The following is a 27,660-nucleotide window of genomic DNA, read 5'->3' on the forward strand; positions in this document are numbered from 1 at the left end:
GTGAGCTGATTTTCTTTATTATTTTTTTTTAATCATAAAATCCAACCTTTTCAAAACAAAAGCAGCTGAAGTCATGAACTTATCCCAAGAAGGAGTAAAAATACACCTATTAAATTTCAGGTAGTTTGAGAATCTTCTGGGTCCAGCTGGTGGATCCAGTTACTCAAACTCCATCAATAAGTGGTTTGATTTGTTTTTTTTTCCTGTTCAATACTTTATCCCTTCTAATCCTGTTCCTAGGACACCAAAAACCATAAAACAACTGCAGCAGAAATCTCTCTCCTGCATTAACCATGACTCCTTTATACAATCTGCCTTCCTCCATCCACAAAAACTTTTAGGCTCAACTCCCTTTAGGATGCAGAAAGCAATGCAAAGGATCCTTGGCATGATAGCATTTTTGGGCCTAAGTCCAGCACTGAAACCCCAAAATACTGGGCAGTACAAAATTCACATAAATGTAAGACACACAACTAGCTAATAAATAAAACCAGCCGTATCTGTTCAAGGTTACAGAGTTGTTACATCTAATCTCTATGTAGCACCACTAAAGTGATTCACATACATTAAGATGATCCATACATTTCAGAATCCATTATTTCTTCTATATGTATTTCAATCATCATCATTGTATCCTTATGTGGAGCCACATTTATCTATATGGTTTGAGAGTCCTCTGTCAAATCAATAGCAAAATACCACCCACAGCAGTGCCCAAAGTTGAGAGAAAACACACACAACTGATCTTCTTACACACATCTCCACTGTTTGTATCCTCACCACAAACCTTCGTCTGCAGTTTCAACCACAAGCAGCCACAAGAGCCCTTTCCCATCTGGGAGCATCAAACATTATCTTCAGTGACAACATAATCAATAAAACGATACCAACTTGAAAGACTACAGGGGAGCAAAAGGTACAAAATCAAAAGTCAACACCTGAGTTAACAGGAAGGTTTGGGGTGCCTGAATTTACCACAGTCCTCTTTTAATGTAATCTTTGCACAGGTAAGATGTTGAAGTAGAACAGCATCACCAGGTCAATGCACAGGTCTGAGGTGCCATATAAAATGCTGACTTGTGAACTGAGTTATCCATAGGAGATTTATAAAGTAAAACACAGTGGAATTTTCTTAAAATACTCTGATACTGAATGCTTCAATGGAAATATCTCTGTGGAAAAAGTGTAACAATGAGTTTCTCCTATTGTCCAAGGAGGAAAAAGAATAATGACTCACATGTAATAGTAATCCTTACAAGAAAATTCCACAAACAGAAGACCAAAGCACAAATGTACATTTCACCTTCTAAAGTAAGGAACCTATTCTTTTTTTATGCTGAAAACATTTTAAAAGTAAAAGCAACGTGAATGTGCCTTAACTTTTAATGACACACAACGTTGAACATCCTTGTTTACTCAGTTTTTGCTTTTTCCACCCATGTTCTGCAAACAAGTAACCTGATGCCCGTGGATATATACATTGCTGTCAAGCATCTACGAAAATGAAGACTTTCCATTGGGCTATAGAGTATCTCCATCTGAGAGCAGATCAAGTAGCGTGATTAAAATGCTGAATGATATCTAAGCCCTAAAATATGTGATAATGATACAAATATGCTACTGTTCTTTCGGGCACAGAAGTTTAAAACGGTAATCTAATTACCATGCAAGGCTGACTGATTTTCTCAAACCAAGAAATTCTTTAGAGAAGTTTCCTGAGCAGGAAGACAGCTCAGTATCAACATGGCAAATTGTGTTAGAGCAACCCACCATTCAGAAGCCCGTAGCTACTGTTCAGTTTTCCAATCTGCTTTCAATGAAATGTATTTGTACACTAATCTTAAAGTCAATTTGGCAGTGTCTGATTACAGCAGAGAACGAGATACATAAGATAAGAAAACTGTTTACTTAAATTGATACGTATGATTTTTCATACAGTGATTAGATAATCAGTTCCAGAACGCATTGAGATTTCAGCTATACTTAACAGGAATGATGACAAAAAAAAAAATAAATTAAAAAAAAATGCATCTTTCACTTTTCTTTGAAAATGTATTCTTCTGGCTTCTCTTAGTGCTTTAAATTAACTCCATTTCTAAAGAGTAAAGTACTTTGTTAAATGCCAATGGTTTTTCTGAGGATCTACCAAAGAATCACCATAGCTTGGGCATCATAGTTTTACATCTTATTAGAAATACAGTTTATCTGAAGCTGGGAAAAACAATCCCAACCACACATTGTTTATCTTGACCACCCATCACTCTCAGCACCACAGAGAATCTGAAGAGTGATAACTAATGACCAAAAAAAGAGAGCAATGTCTAATTTCAGCATTTAACATTGAGCCAAAGAATGGGAAAAGGGCTGAATCACAACAGTGCCACCTACAGTAAGGAACGTGATAAGGAAAAGAAATAAATCAATGTTCCATTTGAAAATTAATTAAATTAGAACTTAATAGAAAAGATCTAACGACATTATAACGATCACACTCTTCAGAATTAGTCCCAACCTAAAATGCTTTCATCTTGTTAAATCTGAACAAACGTGCCACCAGGTCTCCTATTCACTAGCCTCCACTAAGCACAAAGGCACAAAAGCACAAACACACTTCCGAGGGCCTAACCCCTTATTCGCTGTCTGCGGTTTTTTTTGTACAGAGCAATAAGAATCACATGGCAGAAGGCAGAAAAAAATGCTGACATCTTACCTTGCACTCGACCACGCTCTGATCCGATTCACACGTAACGTAGATCTCATCAACTGCCCGTCTCAGGTTGTCAAAAAGGAACGCCCAGTACCGAGCTCGCAGATCAACTTTTCGAGGCTGCCGTGCTTTCGTTGGGCTTTTGTCAAAGGTTTTATCTCCTGCTGCTAACTTGCAGTCTAGGGAAGTGTTCTGAGAGAAAGGACAAAGGAAAACAAAGAAGCACGGTAAGGGGTTGTGCTCCTGTGCAATACATTTTTACCCCAATGCATCTAAACACTTGTAAGCAAGGAGTTTCTCACTGAAGACTACAGAGTTCCACTGATTGCAGTTTTTAAGATGTTCTTTCTTAACTTAAACAACTGCAACCAACACACAGAATCAACTTCTGACTCTTTGACAATTGTAACTCAACATTTACCTTGCACAGTGCACAATATTCTGCCTCTTACACACATTACAGTGCTCCATTTTCTGACTATGTATCCCATAGTACTCACTCTGACAAGTATGAGCACCCAAGGATGAAAATAAGATTTTACTAGTAATTATACCACTAGTGTTCCAACAGTCAGACTCTTATTATCAGGACATCACATACAATTTTGTTTCTCAACTCTCATACTGATCTATGAGCATTAAGGTCAGTGAAATGCTGCTGTGATGCTGATGGAGCTAGTTCCCAGATCCACGTATTACAGCTACACTTCAGAGAAGATGCAAGTGCTCAATGAGTTACAAAAGAATCTCTCCTACTTGAGCAGACCATTTGCAGTAAGATTTCCACTCACCCTCTGGTTAATGCTGCAAGCTCAGTTCAACCCAGCATAAGTTCTGAGCCACTGAATCAAGCTGATGCCAAGTCTGAAATCGCTCCCATGCTGCTCTAGCTTGTAATGAACAGCTTTCACTGCAACAAATCTGCTGTCTGATTCTCAGCACTAATATGCACACTAATTGCTTTAGTGCTACTTTGCTGCACAGATACAGAGGACTGCCAACATGCTAAATGTGATGAAAACAGAGGAAAACATCCAACTGCCTGCATGAATGCTGGCACACAGAGGAACCACAAATACCTGCTTGGAGGTATGTTACGTATTTGTCAACTCTGTGTGTGTTCAGGTCAGTCACTTAACAGATATAAACTGTCACCTACCTATAAATACACTCTCCTGTCTGAGAGTTGAGGAATCTCTACTCTCCTTGTAGTTAATCAGATTTCTGTGACTACCTTGAAAACCACCAGTGTTGTTCTGAGTATATGGGGAAAAGCAATTTGTTTACCAAAACAGATTCAGTAACATGCCCTGGAGTTGTACAAAGTATGAGGCATGTAGGTACGGTCAGGATGCTGAGAGGAAGATGAGGATAGGACCATACAAGTGAGTTTTCATCAGTCTATTTCCTTGAGATTAGCGTCCCACTTACGAGCAGAGAAAACTTAAACCTAAACTGCAGCAGAAAAAACCCCAGCAGTTGAATGTCCAAGTACGAAGATCCACAGGCATTCAGCAGTCCATCTCAAACCTTCACGAGTGTGCAGAAAGAACCTGATGTGACAATCATGGGGTCAGCTTTACTGCCCTGAATAACATGTTCAACTTGCCCAGAAAGATGATGAATGCCCCCTCCCTGAAGACATGCAAAGCCAAGCTGGATCAGCCTCTGAGCACTCGGATTTATCCCCGTTCATTGTAGGGGAGCTGGACTAGATGGCTTTTAAGTGTCCTTTCCAACTAGAATCACTGAATTGTTTGATGATTCACTAGGAATGCTCTTTTTCTGTAATGCAGTCTCAACACAGCACAGAGTCACCAAATAACAATAAAGCATTCTTCTGAAAACACAGTATTTACATCATTCCAAATGACAAGAACAAACAGAACTCCAACTATGGAGCACATTACCCCCATCCAAAAGGTTCTGTGAAGCTAAATCAGCTTACAGAACACCCCAACTACTTCAATAAAATCCTTCCCAGAACAAACAAACTAGAGCACGCTGTTTGTAACACTCTAGGGAGCAAGGAGAGAACACCAGGATAAGAGTGGAGAACACCAGGATAAGAGTGGCTGAGCTACACTCTGAAATTAACATCCTTCTGTTTTAAAGATGTAAGCACATTCCTATAGGAGCAGAGCATCTTTTTCAGAGGGAAAAAATCCAACATATTCCATGTGCTACACTGTCAAAATCTGACAGGCTGTCCATAAATGTTAGATGGCTGAAGACATGCTTGCAGCCAAGGCCATTAATCAATGCAAAGTAATGGTTGAAAACATTAAACATTAATAAATACTGCAGTAGTACTATATTAAAGTAAAATAATTCTATCACTCACATAGGATAAACGTGACTAAGTGCAGTATCTTCTAGATAGTTGTCAGGAAGACTTGCTCTCTGCTTGGAACTCTGCAATATTACTCATCTGGACTCATTTTTTTTTTCCCCAAAATAGGATGTATTGAAATTTTAACCCAAAATTTCTCAGCCCTTACCAATAAGGTCCTTAAAACAGAAATGTGGCAAAGGTAGCCTTTGCATAAGCAGCAAGCTTATAGGAAGAATCTCCTATATGACTTTATTGCTGAGCTGCACTGGCCTTAAGAACACCTTAATGCCAAAAAGTCATGAGTCCAGAGGTTAATAACAAAAAGAGAAGCTGAGGAATACAGTCTAAATTGTGGCATTCCTAAACTCCATTTTGAAGCCCATATCCTTTACAAATACAGCACAGGTACACTTTTACACAAATACTCTTCAGCAAATCATGCATCAATAGTATCACAAGACATTTTTATGTTGCAAATTCTAAGACAAAAAGGAGTAGATACCTGTTTTGCAGCTTTGTGTTTCCCTTGAGACACCGTCTTTGCTTTTCCACCAGCTTGCCATTTGGATTTCCCTGTGGGAGAAGCATTTTAATAGAACCATAATGCTTCTGATGAGATTCAGCATTTTCAATATCACACACCCAAGCTTGCAATGTACCAATATGAGCACAATTAATGAGTTAAAAGGCTCGTAAAATTTTACATTCCCATTTTTGACAGTTCAGTATAAGGACGACTCCAGAAGACACAGAAAGCGAAATTACAAAGAGTAAAAAACCGCAGGCTTCCTTCAGCATGGAAATAGTACCTGCAGATGGGCAGTGCCTCTGAAAATCAAACAGTTACAGCTGAGATGTCAAATATGACACTACTTTTCTATGTCAACTTTAAAACACCTTCAATAACTGTTCCACAATATCAAGTATCACTACAGAATTAACACAAGGAATATGTTTTTCCGAACACTCGGATGTGACCAATTCTGACTATGGCAAGAGTACTGCCTAGCACAGATCTATACCTAAGTAAAAGTTTCAGCATTTATCTTGATGAAGCCATGCAAATAAACGTATTAATTGCATACAGCTCCCTCACAGACCAGGGAGGTGGCTCTTGAATTTCAGAACTGCTCAGTTCAGTCTTTAGCAGCACTTAAGCCAAATTCCCTAACACAGCCCAGCTGTTCTACATTGTTCTGGTTATGTAAAGCAGCTGTAAGCCCACCTTAATCAAGCAGTTGTACAGCTGGTTTGCATCACTGCCTGTTGGAGGGAACAAGACCTTTAATTTTAAGGCAAATTTAAAAGTATTTGCTAGATAATTCATTTTTTAAATGTTACATTAGCCAAAACAACAGGTACAAATTAATATATTGGAATCAATTTAGCAGCATTCCAGAGAAAAGCTGATTCAGCCACCAGATGTATTAAAACTTCCTATCTACCAAAAAGCCTCAACTGTGCAACAGTTCTATGTCACAGTCATGGCAACAGCAATATTTCAGTCACCAAGACCTCTAACCTGAGATCTTTTACATTCTGAAGAAAGAATATTTCAGGTGCAGGAGTACATAGAACTTGCCCAGGGAAAACAGATACAAACCAGTATGGGCATGTTGGAATGGAAAAGGGGCAGGTGATGGGTGAAAGAAGGTTGCTATCTCTAGATTCTATGAAACACAAATACCAATTCACACCTCAGAACTGGGAACTTCCTGAGCAAGTCACCTGCAAGGATTAGAGCAGCTTCCAGGTGCTTCTACACAAGGCAGACGCCAAAGAGAAGAAAACTCACAAGCACTGTGCGTTGCAGAAAAGTAAATTCTGGATGATGGCCACTTTTTGTCAACATCTTCAGTATATGGGCCAGAACATTTTACCTTTCCTCAGCAGACATTTTCAAGCTTTTCCCATTTTCTTCCTGCTTTCCTCCTGCCATCCTGTTTCTGTCCTCCCATACTGAAGAGCCGTGACACATGAGCACTGCTCCATGGTGATGCACGTGTAGCATCATGACACTGGCACTAAGGAGGGGCACAGCAGTGGCACATGAAGGGCACTACCTGCTGGAACTCACTTGAGTTTTAGGGAAAGAACAACAGCGACAAAAGATGACCATCCTGTTAGCTATTAAATTGTCAATATGAAATACAGAAAGCAGCAAAGTTTTGAAGCATTCAGGGAGCCAGTCATATTTTATGCTTGAAGTCCATTTCCTCTGTGTCTGGTAATTAGATATGAAACATGCTGGGTTTGAGATTTGTGAAGACTTCCTGTCTCAAAATGCTGAAGCATTCATATCTCCAAGAAAAAAAAAAAGCTACTGATAAACTATTTTCAGAGGCCTTCCTTTATACTAACAGTCTGAGAAACTATCAACCAACATCCCCCAAAGCTGTCTGCTCAGGTAGTTCTACTAATGAGAGAAATGCCACTACTAATGCTATATCTGCTTCTGAAGCGCAGCAGTCACTTCTCTTCCCACTGAGGCAGGTACCAGCCCTTGGTTAAGAACCCTGGGCTCTGTTTATCACCAGATCTTCAGCTGAAACAATAACATTCAATTTCATTTGTTTTCACCTCTCTGAAGGAATCTTCCACCATTGTGGAAGAGTTCTTTGCCACCACCCCCAGCTCTTACAGACACCATGAGAAATGGGCTTTGTCCCCCCCCCCCCCTCCACCCTGTGTCCCTACAGAAGGCTGTCTCTGTTGCAGAACCATCACTACACAGCCTACTTTACTAGCTCCAGTGTTGCATTTGCCAGTCTTAAGCAACACTCCTGCACAAATGGGGTTACCTGTAGTAACCCTGAAGTTCATATCAAGAAAGGCAAAGGTATTCACTCAGAAGAAGTGCCAGACTGAACTGCCAAGCAGGTGAGTGAAATACAAGCTTTAATTTACAAGTCTTAAAGAATAGCTTTCCTTTTGTACCATATTGTGCCAGCTACACACAGGTCTGTGCTGCTCAAGCTTACCCACGGTGTTTTCAGTCATGACTGTTATACCTCCTCACTTGCCACAGAGAGCAAAGTTCCATCTCCTTCACACATACTACAAAACCCATTTATTCACCAAGCTCTTGCTAAAGGAACAGATTACTCTGCAAACTCACTCAAGTATGCCAGCGACCTTCCAACCAATAACTGTGTTTCCTGATACTGAAACTCTCAATCTATTGCGTTCATTTTATGTGGCAAGTACGCAAATGACGTTAAGCAAACAAGAAATACAAAGGGAATGGTAACAAGCAAGATTTTCCAATTTCTGACACACCTCAAAGTTATAAAGGAGCTTAATCCTGAAGACAGAATACCATTCTGCTGCATTACTCACAATCATAACGCCCTCTCTCCTCAGCACACAGTCAACTGTATTGTTAGCCTGTCCCAAAACACAGAACCTGCTGCACGTTAATGAATTCTGTGGAGGAATACCATAACTGTCAAAGGTTAAATGTGTCTCCAGTCAATGCCTCTTCTAAACTGTCGCCACTGTGTTTTGCTCCAGGAAGATTTTCTTATGTCGCTGTTCCGCACTCACAAAGAGCATTTCAGATCTGACATAACAAGGGCACATTCCACACCAAAACCTGTATCAGAACTGCTACCTATCATTCCAGAAGCTTCTCTCCTTTTTATGGTAGTATTTCTTATTGATGGGAAACATGTATTCCCTTAAGGAATTAGAAGGTTTGGACCGCAATTCACATCATGAATCTTTCTTACTGCTTCTGCATAAAATGCATGAGTCTTCCAAGAGAAAAGCTAAACGTTAAGGAAAAAATAAGAAAATAGGAAAAGCAAAGTCACACAAGCCAAAAAAAAAAAAAATGAAGCCAACATTTTCAATGTAACAACTCCATACCACTAGTACTTGTGAATAAGCACACACTCACTGTTTCTGCAGCAAGACATTCTCACAATGAGTAACAGCTCCCAATATAAAGCATTAAATCACACACTACTGCTGCCAGAGCAAAACCTCTCAATGTTATGAGCAGGAAAAAAGAGCCCAAAGACAGAACACTGCTTCGTACAAATGGGATGCAGGATTGGCTCGGGCAACCTGAACCTCTGGCCTGATTTACACAGCCCCTGAACAAGTACAAACTGTCCTAATTCATAATACTCCTGTATTGTTCCTTAGGGATGAAATACATATTGAAAGATCAGCAAAGAATGAATCAAAGCTCACTGACATACAAACCCTCTATGCCAAGAGGAGGGTCAAGTGATAAAGGATCTGGATCAGCCAGACCCCCACCAGTCAGATGTTCCTTTCCACAGGGCAGTTTTCCACTGGGCAAATAGAAAGAACAACTCTTCACTGGCAAAGAGTTACAATTGCAGTGGTGCTACTAGGCCCCAAAGAAGGAAATGACTACAGCCACCTGGGTTCCAGCATCACATGTAACTACTTAAAGGCAACAATCTAACAAAAGACAGTGATTCATTCTACATCATTTTCCATGCTTTGGAAGAAAACTCAATAGCAACTCTAATTCACTCATTCTCCAAGCAAATATCACTCTCAAAGCTTTGTAAAATAACATTACAAGCAAGGCAGCACTAAGAAGGAACAGGCTTGAAATAAAACTTGAACCAACTCGCCAGCAGCTCAAATACAATCCATATTCCTTTCCTATTCACCCTTTAATTCCCAAAGACAATTCTCGGTCTTCTCTACTTAGACATCATGTATTATCAATGCAATAATACCAGTTGATCTACCAACACTCAAGAACATTGTACAGTTATAATTATACAAAGGTAAAGTAGATGGATAGTCAGAGGTTATATAGGAACGACTCACCGATGTTAAGGCTCACTGTAGAAACTCCACACAGGAACAATCTCCAGAAAGAGAATCTGCCTTAGTGGTGGTCAGCCCTTAAATGGGATCTAGGGGAGGTGGAGTCAAGCTCCACCCCTTCCAGGAGCACAGCTGAATTAGCTTCACCTGTGCTCCCCCAGCTGACCCATCACTTGCCTCAGATGGTTAATCAGAGGTTCAGGCTGTAATTAACAGTTTCCCATACAAACTTATAGGCAACTGCAAGACTAGTGAATAGATAAATGCACCCTCTGGAGAGAGATATAAATGAAGCTGCCAGAAATATGCAAAACTAGCCCTCTTAAAAATGCACATAGTCATGATAATAAGCAGACTAGCTGCTATATGTTATCCCAATCTGTACTACTGTGTGTGTTCTACTTGAGCAGACTATGGTTGTATCTTAAACTATTACCTTTTTCTTCTCACATGCTTTCTATTTTGGCTAAAACAAAAACACAGTACCTGGCTGCTGTTTCATTTTTCCTTCTGACATGTACCTATCAAAGATTCACAGCCTATCTTTTACTGCTGACCACTTAGAGCTTAAAAATGTCACTACACCAAACTCCTGCTTTGGAAAGGCAATCTAACAAATTAAGACAGCTGGGACAATGCTGGTGTTTACCTTGGAGTCAGAACCTGAATCCAAAGCTTGTGAATGTTTAGTTATTCAGTATAAGCTTTCTATCGTTCCACTTGGCATTGTTAACAGAAGAACAGGTACACGTTCTGAACAGAATGAGTTTTCCTTGATGAAACCTACACACGCACCAACAGCTACATAGGTTTTCATGCACCTCATTCTCTCCTGTGACCTCAGACATTTTGGTTTTTAAATGAAAGAAAATTCACAGATACATCTCAGTGCATAATGCAACGCAAGAAGACAGTTCAAGCTTTGCTTCAGCTTACTTTAGAAAGAGGTGATCTTCTATCATAGCCATAACCAGTCCTAGAAACACCATCTCCACTGGCAAAATCACAGGACAGCTGGGGTTGGAATGAGCCTCTGGAGATGCAGCCCAACCTTCCAGCTCAAAGCTGTCAGTGACAGAAGGCTGCCCAGGACTACACCCAGTGAGATTCTGAGCATCTCCACAGCTTCACTGGGGAACCCATCCCGGTGTTCAACCAACCTCACATTCAAATAAACCAGAACAAACCAATAACTTTTAAACACTCCTGCCCAAATCTTAAAAGCAGCTGCACCCCCACAAGGACAAAGAGCTACAAAAGCACATGAGATGAGGTCCTCACAAAGATAGCAGTCTGACATCTGGAACAGCTTGAGCAGTATGAAAACTGAAAGTCAATTCCTGGCTTCTGAAGTCCACAAGAGGGTATTGCAACAGCAACAAAACAGGTCCAAGGATTCACATTAAGAAAGAGGATACATAGGGTCAGCTTTATGATTCTTTGCAGATGTTTAAAACAGACTGAAGTGATACCACAAGAAACTGCCAAACGTGCTTGTTTTAGAGTACATAGAAGTACTTTGTGGGGTAGCACTAAGACATCCCTTCCAATCCTAAGCCCCAAGATACATAAGACTAGTTTTTAACAACCTTCTCAAAGCTCAGTACTTTAAGGTTATTGTATTACTCTGCTATCCCAGTGATATCAGCAAGACATGATGAACTTACATGCCCCTTTTCAGAAAAAATAACGCATTTCTTTTTATCTGTCACTGCAAATGTTTTATACAGATTTATAAATGATACTATGGACACTAAACATTATCTTTTCTACAGACAGAGAAACCCCATGGAAGAAACATGATTCCATGTGAGCAGCTCCAGTGAACAAAGGGCCAGGTGCAAAACATGTTGGGGGAAGGCAGCGAAATACATACCATCATCATCCTTGTTTTCCAGCGGGACGCTCCATGCAATCAGGTTCCTTGCTGTACGTCCCTCTTCTGCAACTATCTTCCTCACTTTGTCATGGCTATTGGAGCGCTGGAAAGAAGCCTGAAAACAAGAAATGCAGGAATGGAAAATACATATATACACGTGTACATATATATATACATATAGTTTTGACATGTTAATTTTATCCAACATGTGGTTAAACCCAAGTGGGTTCACAGACAATGTGTTTTTACCAGCTATTCAGAACACATATGTATTTTCACTACCACTTATCTACGTGGCAGGCAAAGCGATTGGCTGGTATGGTACAGGAGTTTCTACCCAGTCCTCAGAACAGGTATGCCTACACCACACTTATTTTAACCTTAATTTAATTGATGGCCTGTCCAGCTAGAGCATCACATTAGACTTTAAAATGTTTTATATTCTTTGAGTTAATTAGAACTCAGGACAAAAGCTGTGTGAGACCAAAATACACATGCTGGGTAGCTGAGAAGAACTTGAAGAACGGTCACCTCCACTGGTACAGATGTTTTTCATGAGAGTAGTACAGGGTGGTGACTATGCTGAAGAACAATGAGAATTTCCTTTATTAAAATAGCATTATTGTGTTCTTTGTATATGTTGTAGCTTCCATGGAAACAAACAGGAGGCATTACTTTCAGCTGCATACATTTAAAAAGCAAACATTTCTGTTTCACTGAGAAGATAAGAAGCTAGAAAGCACATCCTGGCAACTACAGCCAGCTGTTCTAACTAGAAAGCTGCAGCTGTTCACAAACAACATGAGAAGCACCGAGGATGAACTTTTTTCACCCAGAAAATACATTTCTTTGCAGTGACAAAAGATAGCATCACCGGATCTTAGAAACCAAATGCATTAAGAAATAGATGTATCAGCTGACAGACATCAACTGGATGAAGCTGTTCCTCTTCTAAACAGCGTGAACTTATTCCACAGAAAGTGATGTGAAATAAAGCCAAGTTACAGTAATGCAAAGTTTATATACAGTGGTGGTGCAAAACCACTTTAACACTGACAAACATAACCTCAAGTAAGTTACATAGACGTAAACATTCCTTTACGCACCGATAAGCTGATTTTCTGTAGCATCAGTCAGAAGACACATTTTTCCTCTTTTCACCCTCACCATCAAACCTGCAACCTTTGTGCTGTGCTACCAGCACATCTTCAGAATGAAATACAGGGCACATGAGCACAGCAGAGGAGTGGCTAGAATTCCTCAGGAAATACGATCGAAACAAAATGCTGTGATTACTTGAGTGCTTGTATCATAACAACGAACTAAAGTTCCTCTCATTTGGGTGCCCTCAAGTGCTTCTTTCAAAGCCACAGTGTGCCACCTAGTGCTCCACTGACCACCTGAGACCATACCATGCAATATACTTAGAGCAAACAACCAAAACCATAGCAGAACTATGGAAGAGAGCTGACTAAAAACATGATTATTTAAAAACAAAAACAAAACACTCAAGTAATATAGTTTGATACAGAGATACCAGCAGGGTCCATACTAAACTGGTTTTAGTCTACTCTCATTCAATATAATTGCTGATTCTCTTTGGAAACTTCTAGTAATTGTCCACTGCTGTTGAATAAAGATTATTTGGGATTTTTCTTCCCTTGCTGCTTAACAATAAAACTTCCATCCTGGACCTAAGAGTTAAAGACTCACAAATCTCACATAATTGTTCTAAAATCAACTTAAACTACTGCATAAACCAGTGATGCAAATACTTATGGAACCTTCACAACTGAGTTAAGTGGCTTTGATTTATCTGAACTGCCTCTGAAATGTGGCTGCATTTTGCATTCATGTACCCTCAAACTGTAGCAACCTCATCTAGAAGCAGATCTCATCTATCGCAACTTGCTGCCAAAAAGGAACAAGTAGACAAATCTTTGTTTTTTTAATGGATTCTCAATCCAGACAGCATTCACTCTGCACACACCACGAAACACTGAACCTCAGCTTTCCCACAACATAATCCTGCTCATTCCTGCCATACAGAGAACTTTGAAAACCATTTGAATTCTTTTTCCCCCCTTTTTTTTATGCTGGCATTCCACTTGGTTTCATCCCCCATCAGCCATCTCATTTTCCAAGCTGACCACCTGTACCCCTTCAGTCTTCTTTCCCTGATTTTCCACATCACAGATCACATGCTCACTGAATCTGAGAGTTGAGGTTTTCTCTTCAAGATTGTCTCCAACTGATTTGTATCCTTCTTTGAGATACAGCGCCCAAGAGCAGATACAAACACTTCATCAAAGTCATTTTCCATGCCAATAAGATTATTTGTACCTACAGATGATGCAAATCTCATTTAAACATATCAAAATGATGAATGCGTTTTATTTATTTGCAACGTTATCTTTTCACTACTATCTAATCACATATCTTATCACACAGAAATTAGCACTCTTCACACACAGCACAGAACAGCAGGCTTCCACAGGCCTAATCCAACCCACAAAGCACCCAAAAGCACAGCCAGCTCCTCCTAACACACACCCCAAACTTCTCATGTTGCACCCAGGACCCTCTGTAATACACGGCTGTTCTTACCCTTATTTCTGCAGTCCAAAACACTCCAGCACTAAGATACACTGGGACAATTTCCAAACAAAAGTTGGGAACTTTGGAACTTGTAATTTTGTTTTAATTGAAACAGAATTTGGTCTGAACAGCATTTTTTCCCTTAAAAGCTCTACTGACAATAAAACATTGATGACTGCAATACACCTTTTCATTGCAGAGCAGTCCTTTAAGGCAGGTATCAAAACCCACCATTTCACAGCACAAAGGTTTCTGCATCTCTTCTGTTTCACAGTTTTCTGCCCCACTGCTCACATCACAGTCCATGACTAATAAGCTCACATGGATGGGGCATGTGTGAGAGGTAGGTCAGTATGCCATGTAAATCAGCAGGGAGTCCTAATTTTGGAACACTGCAGGGTCTCCAGAGGACTTGAGTGTATGTTTTAACAGGATTCACTCCTTTATTCCATTTACAGTACAGAATTCCCTTGGGATGTGTAAAGAAGTAGCAAAGGGAAAGCAGAAGCTATTTCAGCATTTTCAAGAATTCACATGATGGTGTTGATAAGTTAAACTGACTCAGTTTCTAGAATCAGTAACTTCAGAGAAGGTACAAATGAAGTACAGCAAGAAAAACCTCCATACAGAATTACAGTTACCTACCATCACATTATAGCCTTCTTCTGCATCAGCAGGCTCATTGACTGCATTTTTGGATGACCCCATTGAGCTTTCATACCTGCGTCAAAACAAACACAGTTAGTTCTAGCTTCACAGCAACATTTCTGTCAAGGGCATCTGATGAATGTGGTAATGTTTTCACAGGACAGTCATACTTGTAAAGTGCTTACGTGGCTCCATGTTAAAAGCAGCCCAAGAGGAAAATCAAAAGAAGCTGACCCAATAGAATAAAAACAACCTCAAAGTGGAAGAGACCCTTAAAGGCCATCGGTGCAACCCCAGCAATGCACAGGGACACTCACAGCACATCAGAGACCCCCAGCCTGACCTCGGTGTCTGCAGGGATGGGGCATCACCGCCTCTCTGGGCAGCCTGTACCATTGCTTCACTGCCCTTAGTGTACCAAACCTCCTTACACCCAATCTAAATCTCCCCTCTTCATGTCTGAATCCATTTCCCCTTGTGCTGTCACAACAGACCCTGCTGAAGTGCCCGCACCCTTCCTTCTTACAGCCCCTTTAGACACCAAAGGCCGCTCTCAGCTCTCCCCGCAGCCTTCTCCCCCCGGTGCTGCACAGCCCAGCTCTCAGCCTGTCCTCACAGGGAGCTGCTCCAGCCGTGAGTGTACGGTGAGCAGATTTCACCCAAAGGAGCACATTTTGTCATGTATTAAAGCAACAACAGCACAAAGCACACTGCTCTACTACAGGGGAGGCACCGAGAGCAGCGTTTCTTGTGACAGGACCGGGCAGATCCATCACAGGCTAAAACGAACCAGAGGTGCTGAAAACCACTGTGGGATAATTAGTTAGGACATAAAAAAATCACTGTCAGCTCCTGCAGAAGAAAGCTACGACAAAATGCTTGTTTTTCATCAAGTACCGGACTGGGGACCCGCAGCCAACAGTGGGAAAGGCCGCGGGGTTGAACATGTACAGGTTCACCCCAATCTGTCAGCGTTATTACCGCGCTCAGAGCCGCCTCACACACAGCGCTGAGGAGGGGGCGGCGGCGCGGAGCCCCACGGCGCGGGCAGAGCGCGGCGCAGCTGACTGACACCCGGCACGGGCTTCGCGGTTGCTACTGGCAACCGAGCTCCCGGCCCGGCCCCGGGGAAGGCCGCGGTCCCCGCTGGGCGGTTAAGGAGCGACGCCCGGGGCCCGGCGCCGCGGGGCGCGAGGGGAGGGCCGGCCCGCCGCCATCTTGCCCCGCCGCCTCTCCCCGCGCAGCTCCCCTCCCCCGCGCCGCGGTCTCACTCACGCTCTCCGTCGCGCCGCTCCGTCCCGCCCGCGCGCGTCCCGCCGCGGTGACGTCATCGCATCCCGCCGCCGGCGCCCGCCCGTCCGCCCGCCGCCGCGCCCGCCCCCCCCCCCCACCGGCAGCCGGCAGGCGCGCATGCGCCGCCCGCACCGGTGAAGGCATTGCCCTCACCTGGCCCGCCCGCGGCGCGCGGCACCCTCCAGCCGCCGCCCGAGCAACTGCCGGGCCGACCGCCGGGGGGCGCTGCTGAGCAACGAGCCGCCGCGCCGAGCGGAGCTGCCGAACTTCGGGAGCACCGAGCGGGCCGGTGCGTAACGGTACGGCCGGTGCGTAACGGTACGGCCGGTGCGTAACGGTACAGTAACGACACGGCCGCCTGCAGCCAGCTGTGCGAACATGGCCGTGTCTGCACAGCCCGAGACGCCGCAGGACGGTCCGTGCCGGGAGCTGTGACACAAACACGTTCTCCTCCCAGGGAGCAGCACAAACCCAACGACAGCCCCGTGCGGACCTCGGTTACCCGCTGCAGCGATGGAGCTCCGCGGGCCGCCCCGCACGTTTATCAGCTCTCCGCAGGGCAGCCCATTTCGCACTCGCCGCACACCCGCACCCCGCTCTCTCACACCGCCCCTCTCTGCTCTCCCCGCTCCTCCCCCCGCGCGGCACAACGGGATCTCCGGGCACGAGGGGGAGCACGCGGCCCTGCCGGCCCTTACCGCGCGCAGGCGGCGTTGCGGACCCCCCGCCGCTCCCGTTTCCCCGCCCCTCGGCGCGCTCCCCTCCTCGGCGGCGCGATGCGGCGGCGGCCGCTGTTGGCGCTGGGCCTGGTCCTGGCGGCGCTGGGCGCGGCGTACGGGCAGCACCGCGCCGATTACGACCGGGAGGCGCTGCTCGGAGGGCAGGTGGGCGGCGGGGCCGGGGGTCGGGTCGGGTCGGGTCGGGCCGAGCTTGGCGGCGGTTTGATGCGCGGTTCCTCCCGCAGGAGGAGGCGGAGGAGTACGCGCGGCTCAGCCCGGAAGAGCAGCAGCGGCGGCTCAAGGCCATCGTGCGGAGGATCGACGCGGACGACGACGGCCTGCTCAGCAAGGGTAACCGCGAGGCTCCGCGCGGGCGGGGTCCGGGCTTTGTGTGCATCCCGGGGAGCAGCTGTGGCTGAGATGAGGGCAGCGTCTCGGAGATGCACCCGAGGGACAGCCCGGGGCTGGGGGCCGCTGGACTCCGGCACGCACTGCAGGGAGGGCTCCGGTACCGTGAAGTTCCATCGGCACGCCGTGCTGGTGAAATGCACGGCATCCGGTGCTGGTGAAATGCACGGCATCTGGTGCTGAGTCCGATGAAAACTTGCTTTCCCCTCCCTTCCCAAAGGAAAGTCCCGGCAGGATGCCTTTGAACACCAAGAAGCATTGAGGGATGGAGCTTCCCCAGCTGTTCTTTCTTAGTGTACCGCAGGACAGGCCTTGAGAACTTCCTGCTTATCCACACACCTCGTTTGGAGGCAGACAGAGATGATGTGAGGCCAGGAGCTGGACCTGATGATCCTGATGGGTCCCTTCCAATGCGGGCTATTCTATGATTCTGTGATCAGCAGCATTTCCGATGAGTGGCACTGGATGCAGTGCTCAGTGCTTCAATGCTGGGAAATAACTGCCTACCCTATAAGTAATGCCACCATCTGTGATAAACTGCACTGTAGTTTGTCCATGAGGTCTAGCAGGCAGTGGTGAATTTGTGCACTTGGCATCCATGCCTTCCTGTGTTTAATCAACTCAGACAGTCTTTTACAAACTTGTTTCCTTTGGTACCACACATTTGTAGTTGAAAAATGTCTTGTTGCTGTTCAGAGATGCTTAAATAAACCCAATAAAGATGTACTGACACTCTGCCCGGGGATATGGTAACATTTCCAGCCGTCCCTTCCTGGGCACTTGAACATGAGCTGCTTGAGACCAAGAAAATACCTTCTCCCAATCTTCATACAGTCAAGAACTTGAACATACTTGTGTGAAACTATCTGTATGCTGAGCTTAACTTGTTTTAGCCACGATTCTATAAGATCAAGTAGCTTCAAAGCATTCCCAAGGTACGTAAGGTTTGATTGCAGCTCCTAGTAAAAGAAGAAACCTTGTTAATATTTTGGGGTCAAGCTGACCTGACTCCAACAGCCACCAAAAGGGGCAGGATTGTGTTGTTCGGGCCCAGTGAGCCTGAAATCAGGGCACTTGCTCAGTTGAAAACAAAGGACCTTCCTGATGGGATAAGTTTTAGCGATGTAGTTGGCTGTGCGCTCACAATCATTTCTTGCTGCCACTTCCCACGTGTGTCAGATGGGTGCATCAAACTTTCTCTGGCAGCACCAGCATAACCCAATGTGATATAACTGCATAACTCTCCTCTATGGGTATCAGCAGGGAAATGGTCCAAGAAAAGAAGCTGGAAGCAGTAGCTGTGGTCTGATCGCTCACTCAGTTAACTCACAAGAAGGCATAGCCCAGAGGAAGCAGGTTGGTTGGCTTTCGCCAGCCTCTTGCCTTGCATCTGAACTGTAAAGTGTATTCCAGACCAGACAGACTCGTGTCATCTTTGCAGGTTTTCTAATACAGGTTATTCTGATTTTTTTCTCCATTCTAATGCTTTTTCACAGACGAGCTGAGCTCCTGGATACAGCAGTCATTCAAACACTATGTTACACAAGAAGCCAAGCAACACTTCAATGACTATGACAAAAACGGTGATGGATTGGTGTCTTGGAAGGAGTACAACTTACAAATGTACGATCGTGTAATTGATTTTGATGAGAACACTGTCCTGGAGGATCAAGAAGAAGAATCATTTCGACAGGTAAAATGTTTCAGCATCAGTTTCTGAAAGCTGCTGGCAAAAAGAAACAATATTTGTTTATTGTGATGGAACAAGATGGGTAGAGAAACTGCGGCAGCTGGCACATGTTTTAACGCTTCCATTTATCTGAGATAGGGGAGTAATTACAGGAAAGTAGTGGAGTATTAAACCTGCTACCAACAGAACACAGACCAAAATCATGCCTCATGAATGTATTTTGCCAGCTGAGTGGAGTATCAGCCTGCCTGCAGCGTATCACAGAGCGGAGTCACCAGCAAATGGCTTAAAACAAGGTGGTAACCTTGAAATTAGGTGTGTAGCCTAACCAGTGTCCTGCCCATAGCTTGGGACAGGAGCAGGTGTTGGAAACGAAGGAAGCCTTGTACTCCCTCACCCCTCACTGCACTCTTTGATCCACTGGTTGTTCATTTCTGAAGTGCATACTGTGGGCTGTCAGTACTGTATGCTCTTTAACTTTTCTGCCTGCTGGAGAACCAGAGAGAGAGCAAGAGCAATTTGGGCATTGTGATGGGTTAAAATGCAAGCCTGGTAGATAAAACTGGATGAATGAACAATAGAAGTTACTGATTAATCTCATATATGCAAATAAATACTTAAGAATGACCAGGACAGTGGGGAGAAAGACAGGAAGATTCACCAAGAGTCTTCTGTAGCAAAACTTGTTTGCTTTTAAGTTATGCTGTTGTAAGTACATGTATATGTTTCCCCAGAGAGAATAAGTGAGTGTAGGCTAGGCTGGCCTGAGTTTTTGGTGGCTCCTTTAGTAGTTGTGAATATACTGTTGACAGAAATGAAGATGAAATAAACAGTAAACAACAGATTTTATACAGTGAAAACAAACTGCAATGCTTGGGAAGTCACTTAATCACATAGCTTTAAAATGAAACAAGATTTTGAATGAAACTTCCCATCAAAACATTGACCCCATGTTTGAAATGTTGCCATCATACTACGCTGAGATAGAAGTCCCGGTTACTTGCTTATGGTGTATTTTGTGGTGATTGCTGGCTTGGTTTTCCCGCTTGTGGCAAAAGCAAAATCACCTGCATTGCATCTGCATTGTCCAGCAGCTTCTTCGGCTGTACCTTTGAAAATCAGTGATTCTGCTCCAGTTACAACGGAAAACTGGACTTACTGCTTTAGGAAGGACAAGACGTAAACATAAGAATCCACCAGAAGGTGGCAGGCTTGTTTGTCGCTTTTCAAAACAACCTTGGAAACACTTTTTCCACCAATAGTTCAAGCTGATTGTGCAGCTCTTAAAGGTGCGAGCTGAACAGCACCTCCCAGGGAGACTCTTGAAGCTGGCTGTAGCTCAATGTACCATACCAGGAAGCCTCACGCTCTTTCTTAGCCCAGAGCCTGGCTCAAAACAACAACCTCTTGACTTAACTCCATGCCCTCAGTACCCTGCAAAGGGTTTAAACGTTTAGGAAACCAGGTAGTCAAGGTACATTCACTAAAACAAGCTTATTAAGTGGTCATCTGGGGAGACTTAAAGTTCCCAAGTTGAAATGATGCCTTTCTACTGCCATTGTTAGTGATGGAGTGGAACGACTGGCCATTATATTCCTTTGAAATTCATGTTTGCAAGTCATTTTGTCTCTGTTTTTTGTCGGTATGCCCTTGTTTATATTTGTCCCTTCATCACATGATTTCTTTGATCATTAGTCAGGTCAAGGTCTTCTCATTATCTCCCTGTAATGTTTTGGAAGCCTTGGCTGAGTGTATTTCAAATGTCTCAAATTGGAAAGAAAAAGATTAGTATAAGTTCTTCAAACAGAACGCCCTCAATTAGAAGTGCAGTTCTCACTGCTTTGGATACGCTCTTTTTAGTGAAATATAACATTGTAATACAAGTAGGTAATGGGAAGCAATTAATATTCTAATGAGTTTATAGACAGCTACTGTAATGTTTTTCCTTTTCATTAAGCACTCTAACTAAATCTCTTTTCTAAGCTTCATTTAAAGGAGAAAAAGCGTTTTGAAAAAGCGAACAGGGATGATGATCCTGATCTAAATGTGGATGAATTTATTGCTTTTGAACATCCTGAAGAAGTGGAGTATATGATGGTAAGATGTAGAAGGAAATCTTTATTGCACTGCGTGTTTAGAGGCAACGCCTTTTTGATGCCCTGGTACTGCAGGAAGCTGCTTTTGAGCAGCTGTGCATGTTGCTTTGCCAGACCAAGTGAAAAACCAGATGGATTCGGTGCTGGAGTTCAGCAGAGGTAGTTCAACATTCCTCTTGTGCTACTGCACAGCTGTCCCAAACGTTTGGAGTTAGTCTGATGTGGCTCCATCTAAAACTGCCACATTAGAAATAGATTAGTAGGATTTCAGCTTGAAGAAGATTCAGGCCCAGTTCAGAATTAAAAAGTAAAGTTAGAGGAGCTTAAATGAACCTTTCTTGGCACAGCAAAGTGCACATTCACACCTCACTTAAAGGGAAACAGGGGTCACTTTTCTGGCCAAAAAAATAAGAAAAAAGGATTCCAACTCAATGTACACATTGCATGTTTGATTCTCATAGAACATAAAAGCCTATAGTAAGAATGGACCCGTTTTGTTGCACAGAACCATTTATTTGCACTAGTCTGTATAGAACAGAGAAGCAGATTCAAACTGACTGTCCCTGTAGTTTAAAAGCTTTATTATAGCTCTAAAATGATGGATTGCTTTTTCTCTTGGTTGCAAGACTGATCAGTTGGTGTTTTGCTTTTTGTTTGTATGGACGCAAAAGGACTTTGTCACTGAGGAGGCTTTAGAAGAACATGATAAAGATGGTGATGGATTTGTGAGCCTGGAAGAATTCCTTGGTGATTACAGAAGAGACCCAAGTAAGGAAACGGGGTGGGCTTGAACAAAAGCTTTTGGAATGGGATGAACTGTATGCATCTTTGTTTCCAGCTGTTAGTGCCTCCACCTACAGGCTCTGAGTAACATTACCCTGTCTTTCACAATAACTCAGTTCACTGTACCGTACACAGGTGGGTGTTATTTTAGTCTGTTTGGGGAGTATTTGACAGAAGTTTGTTTGCAGCCCTCCATTTCCTCATAGGTTACTCCTTTTCCCAAAGACTTAAGCATAAAATCCTTATCACTAGGAAAGTAGCTAAAATAAACTGCAGTTCTGCTAACCAAATGCATCTGGGAAGCCGGCTTGCATGAGTGTAAGGTGAGCTGTTTGTGATCTAGAGTTTATCATTGCTTTTCTCTAGGTGTGCTGTTAGTAGATAAATATTTATGTTCTGTATTTGACTTGCGATATGTCAGAGAACTCCTCTGCTTCCAAAAAAGATGAGCAACTCGATGGGGACCTAAAGAGCCCTAATTGTGAAGTGGTGGTTTTCCTGTGGGTTGTTTTTCATTTGGGTTGGTTGGTTGGGTTTTTAATCTTTTTCATGCTCTGACTTGAAAAAAAGCTTTTCCAAGCTCATCTGTCTGAAGTTGTTAGAAAGGAGTGAAAGCAGTGCTTGGGGCCCTCGCAGTAATGGAAGAGTTTGAGACGAGTTTAAAACAGTGGTTTAAGGTTGCAGTGTAAGCTCATGTATCATTAATACAAATAAATAAATACAAATAAAGACAAGCAGTTGATCGAACTGTTTTGAATACATTGCAAGTACTTTAGGAAAAAAACCCAAAGTGAACTATTTTGAAAGCCTGCAGTATTGTCCCAGGTCTATTGAGCCTGCACTAATGAAGAGCTTTGCCTCTTTTCTGGCTGTCACAGGTAGACCTCTCTGGATGTTAAAGCAGAATGTTACTAAACACTTGGCATAGCCTTACAAGCTTTGTTATCACATACACTGCACAGCGCCAGTTCTCTACCCATTTTTGGGACACTTGTTGATTTAAAGCTTTTCCCTACTTTCTCCATCTGTTAAGTGCTGCGATGACCAATGTCTGAGTACTGTTGTAGTGCCTATAGTGCTGTCATGTGATACTGTTCACATGGCGTTTGCAATGCGATTGCTCTACAGTAATGAGAGTAACCTTAACCCAGTCAAATCAAATAATGTCAGATTTATCTGTCCACTTTCCCTGTTTCCTACTGACTTGTTAGATTTCCCAGTAAGTAGGAACCCACCATTTAGCAGCAGATTCTCTATGTAGTTTGCTTTCTCTGCTTGCAATTTGGCTAACTGTGGCAATGCTAGACAGCTCAGCTGATGTAATGCGTGACTTTGATGTCCCTGATACAGACTGGTTCAGCTGTGGTTTTACTGTCTTAATAGTATCTTAGCTTTAAATTATGAATCTGTACACATATGCAGATGCGTTTATTAAATATAGTGGGGCTGGTCTGTAAGGCTTGGCTTTGTGTAGTGAAATCACTTTCATGTTATGTTTCATGAAACTAAATTCACTTGATTTGCCTAGTAGGAGATTGTAAGGAGAATAGTGGATTTAAACTGAACAAATGCTTCTTATTAGCTGCCAAAGAAGATCCAGAATGGATCCTTGTTGAGAAGGATCGATTTGTGAATGACTACGACAAGGATAACGATGGGAAACTCAACCCACAAGAGCTGTTGTCCTGGATAGTGCCCAATAACCAGGGTATTGCACAGGAGGAGGTATGCGTTTTGACTGGTTTAATAACTACTGTTTGGAATTTATTTAGTGCTTTCTGAAGGTTTCACAAGATGATGGTACATTAAAGTGATGGATGAATTCAAATTTACACTACCTTAGTAGTTGAGAAAGAATGCTCAGTTCATCTTTGCATAGATTCCTTTAACCTGTTTTTGCAGCTTGGCAAAGAGCGGAGGTCCCTGAGCTGGGTAAGGGAAATAGGGTTTAATCAGCAGTAGAATACCATGGTAGATTTGAGTGGATTCTCATTTTAATCACCTGTTTTGCTTGTAGCAGGCAGTAGAAGCACAGAGTGTTCCCAGACAGCCTGTTTTAGTGAATAGGCTTTGTAGTTACTGGCTGCAGTAGCTGCTCTTCTGTTAGAAATGTGTCTTAATTTGTGCCGGTCCATTTCATTTGCACAGAAAGATTTTGGTGTCTGAATGACAGAAACAACAACCAGGTTGTCCTATACCTCCAAAATTACACTTACAGCCAGGAGACACTTCGTATTGAACTCATCTTTCGGGTTGGGACGTGCTTATTTGCTGATGTCCCACCTCCTTCTATTTTAGCTCTGCTGATAACAGAAAGACCAACTTAGCACGCAGCACTGGCTGCTCACGTACCTCACTTTGCAGGAAGCTACGCTATGAAATTGCACGAGTGCTATTTTTGTTAACGTGGATCTACAAGCTTTTGTGCTGACTTGTTTCAGCATCTGACTCTTGAGGGGGACTGCAAGGAAGGCTGCGGTGTGTGAGGATCTCAGCTCTGCAAGAAGCCTTGTTTGTTTGTTTCTCTGATGAGCTGGGTTTCAATTCAGTTAATGTAAGAGCTAACAAAGTCACCTACCCCAAACAGAAGGTAGCATTGTCTTAAGCCATAAACTGCTGGTTATGAGTATTACCGTTTAGCTTTGGCGATTCAAACTGGCTTAAGAAATCAGGTAGCTAAATAACAGCAGAAAATTGCTATATACTCAATTTCATGGAATCACGGAATGCTTAGGAGGGAAGGGACCTTAATGGCCCCCCAGGACCTTCTGCTGCAGGCTGGCTGACCCCCAGCTCAGACTGCAAGGGACCATCCACATCCTTGGGCACCTCCAGGGATAGGGAGCCCACAACTTGGTGATTCTATATGGAGTCAAACTAATTGGTAAAAGTAGACATGGAAGTGTTCTCTAAATGACTGTATTTGTAGATATCTAGCAAATAAAACCAAACCCCATTTCAGACTAGGAATTCCTCCACCACTCAGAACTAACAGGTGTGTTAGAGCTGCTGTACCAGCTTGTTAGCTTTGAGCTATGAAATTCACGTGAATATGATAGAACTAAAATACTCTGCAAAAAAAACTGAGAACTATTTTAATTTGCAGTTTCATTTGACATTATTGTGATTTAAAGTTCTGTTGGGCTTTTTTTCCCTCCCCAAAAGCAAGCTTTTGCTTTCAGCAAGTGAGGGAAAACTTATTGCTATCCAAAGTTGATGCTTATACACATGGATGGCATATCTCATCCATTGTTGAAGGTATTAAACCTCTCATAGTAGACACCAAGGACTTTCCAGCTAAATATTCACCATAGATTACAGTTACGGAGCTGTTCTTGCAAGTCATAGGTACAGCAGATCTAGATGAAAATCTCTGCCCTACTCTTTATTTTAAATATGTATGTATAGATGATGGAGAAATGAGTCCCCATGGGATCAGGACATAAAAAAGAGCAAGCATAGCAGACAGCCCCAGAGCTGAAAGCAGCAGAGCCCAGAGCTGAAGCTGAGAGCTGAAAAAGGTGCATCTTGTCAGACATGGGGCAGAAATGTGACTAGGAGTGAACCGGCACACACCTGTGAAAGAGGATGCTCAGCAGATCCTAGCTACGGTCCTGCACACCCAGCACTTCCTCCTGCAGCTGCCTCCCTGTGGTTGGACACCCAGGAGCAGTGTGACAGCTGCTCTGAGCTGCTGGGCTCATGCTTACTGCAGACGTTGTGCTAATGGGGGTGCATCATCAGCTGCTGCTGCGCTGCAAAGGGAAGAGAAAGCAAGGTGGTGAATCTTTGCTCTTTTCATACTGCCTTCGGTGGGTTCAACATCAATAGTTTGATTGAGAATTAATTGATGGTAAGGTTAGAGATTTCAGACTTTGCCACTGAATAAAAAGAGCAAAAGGAGACGCACTGAGGAAAGACGGGTTCTTTTCTGAATGTTACATCGTGTCCAGCTTGTAAGAAACGAGAGGGCAGCAGCAAGGCTTTGACAAAGCCATTCCTAAATTGTACTTACGAATGCTCATATCCATTAACATGGCACACGGCGTTCCGTTTCTCTTTAGGCTCTACACCTGATTGAAGAGATGGATCTGAATGATGATAAAAAGCTTTCTGAGGCAGAGATTCTTAAGAACCAGGATTTGTTTCTTAACAGCGAAGCCACGGATTACGGCAGGCAGCTTCACGATGAACGTTTCTACCACGAAGAACTTTAGGTTATTTATTTTGCAATCTGTTGTTCTTCCTTTCATTGGGAGCCTTTGTTAAACGCACTCACTTTTCAGCTTTGTCGCAAGTTTTACGCTGTAATTACAACAACAGAATAACGTTTGTGTAAATACTTTGCATTCAAAATCAACTTGCCCTCCTGCAGCCTTCCTTTGGCCTCTTCTCGCCTTCAAAATTCATCTTAAATACTCCACAATTATATGGCCATAGGGAAGAAATGAGCTCAGGTGTAATACTGTATTGTGCAGGGCTCAAATAAATGGGTAATCTAAGAGGTTGTGGAGGAATTCAAAACAGAAAATGAGGCTGCTATTTTTTCTAATCAGTTTAATTAGGGAGGAGAGCAGAGAAGACAGAGGGAAGATGTTTAGAGTGAGCATTAACTGTGTTTTATTTAATACATTTGGAAAAACGCTTAGGTTAAATGCCTCAATTGTTTAAGAGGTTTCTACTTAACGTTAAACGGTTCCTATTATGTGTTTTACTGTATTACAAAAAGAGAAGCCTGCTATTTTTACGTCTACAGACAATAATTGTTTTTACGTACAATTCTACAACACTGGCACTAGGATGGTATTTTACATTGTCAAGACCTTCTTCATTTGTTGGATTAAAACCAGAGGAAAAAACTACCACCTTTCTGTGTTTTGAGCATTTATTACATACTGTGGGTCACCTGCAGCAACTCCTTGAAGCGAGGAATGAGCAACGTGCAGGAGTGTATTAGTTTGGGAATGATGCTTGGAACAGTGAGGGCCACTGCACTGCACCACGTGAAGGTAGCACTGTGCATTCAGACTGCATAGGTTCTGTATGCTAAAGGAATACCATCAGATCCAGATGCCATAAAAAGAGCTAAGTTTGTGGTTAGATTCTGAACACGTTGGAAAAGTAGCATGGTGGTGCCTTGTGGGTTTGTTTTTTCCTTTAAACTTGGGATAGAGGGAAATCTAAACACAATAAGTACAATAGTAATAACCTCAGAAAACCAACTTCAGCTGAAATCTCCACCCTTGCCATTCTTAAAAGCAAGCACCGTTCTGTTGTGTGATCACTTGAAATAACCCAGAAGTTTGACAGCATGACAGATTCAGTTTAGGAAAGTACATTTGTTGACTTCTCATCCCTTAGGAAGTCACTGGAATTAGCTGAGTGCTCTGAACAGAGCTTAGCAGAACAGAGGATGGAGTTTGGAGACAAGTCTTAACAACCAATTCAACCTCACATTCAGCAACCAGCTGGAAAACTCAGCTCCCAACAGGAGGAAATAAAGGGTGCCACAATGTTTTGCTCTTGGTCACAGCCTGGAATCATTTGTTGGGTTGCAATCGTTTGCAAAATTGGGAATAGGAAGAAGTTGCAGCAAGACCAGTAAAATGCCAAAGAGCACCCAATGCATAGAGCTCACATCTCAGGGTCTGCGCCAAGCACCCAACTTCGTGCTCATTTCAGTCCT

At 43.1% G+C, this 27,660-nt stretch overlaps 2 protein-coding genes across 3 annotated transcripts in view; one reads left to right on the top strand and one right to left on the bottom strand.

Annotated features, from left to right (window-relative positions):
* SCAPER (S-phase cyclin A associated protein in the ER) overlaps positions 1–16,357 on the bottom strand; it is a 134,963-nt gene extending 118,606 nt beyond the window's left edge. Inside the window, exons 1-5 of the mRNA XM_072345196.1 lie at positions 16,261–16,357; positions 14,983–15,058; positions 11,737–11,854; positions 5,545–5,615; positions 2,711–2,899 (exon numbers count right to left, since the gene is read on the bottom strand). Coding sequence (XP_072201297.1) covers positions 2,711–2,899; positions 5,545–5,615; positions 11,737–11,854; positions 14,983–15,058; positions 16,261–16,316 — 510 coding nt within the window. The 5' untranslated portion in view covers positions 16,317–16,357. The remainder of the gene's footprint in view (positions 1–2,710; positions 2,900–5,544; positions 5,616–11,736; positions 11,855–14,982; positions 15,059–16,260) is intronic.
* Positions 16,358–17,028: 671 nt separating this feature from the next.
* Positions 17,029–26,836, top strand: RCN2 (reticulocalbin 2). Of its 2 annotated transcripts, none has more exons than XM_072345200.1 (7): positions 17,029–17,162; positions 17,243–17,348; positions 18,902–19,098; positions 21,079–21,192; positions 21,863–21,959; positions 23,557–23,699; positions 26,039–26,836. In XM_072345200.1, exons 1-7 carry the CDS (start codon positions 17,055–17,057, stop codon positions 26,189–26,191), a joined length of 918 nt encoding a protein of 305 aa, XP_072201301.1. In that variant the 5' UTR covers positions 17,029–17,054; the 3' UTR covers positions 26,192–26,836. The 2 variants fall into 2 exon arrangements, with proteins under 2 accessions (XP_072201301.1, XP_072201302.1); XM_072345201.1 differs by having other exon boundaries at positions 21,091–21,192.
* The last annotated feature ends 824 nt before the right edge of the window (positions 26,837–27,660 follow it).

This window comes from Excalfactoria chinensis, chromosome 10, assembly GCF_039878825.1.
Source record: "Excalfactoria chinensis isolate bCotChi1 chromosome 10, bCotChi1.hap2, whole genome shotgun sequence".
Classification (NCBI taxonomy): Eukaryota; Metazoa; Chordata; class Aves; order Galliformes; family Phasianidae; genus Excalfactoria; species Excalfactoria chinensis.

What these genes read in the sequence shown, in the direction of transcription:
- RCN2 (XM_072345200.1), top strand. Translation starts at nt 17,055, where the DNA reads ATGCGGCGGCGGCCGCTGTTGGCGCTGGGCCTGGTCCTGGCGGCGCTG. An exon ending in AAGAAGAATCATTTCGACAG is followed by an intron (nt 19,099 to 21,078) that starts GTAAAATGTTTC and finishes CTCTTTTCTAAG; the next exon opens with CTTCATTTAAAGGAGAAAAA. An exon ending in AGGGTATTGCACAGGAGGAG is followed by an intron (nt 23,700 to 26,038) that starts GTATGCGTTTTG and finishes GTTTCTCTTTAG; the next exon opens with GCTCTACACCTGATTGAAGA.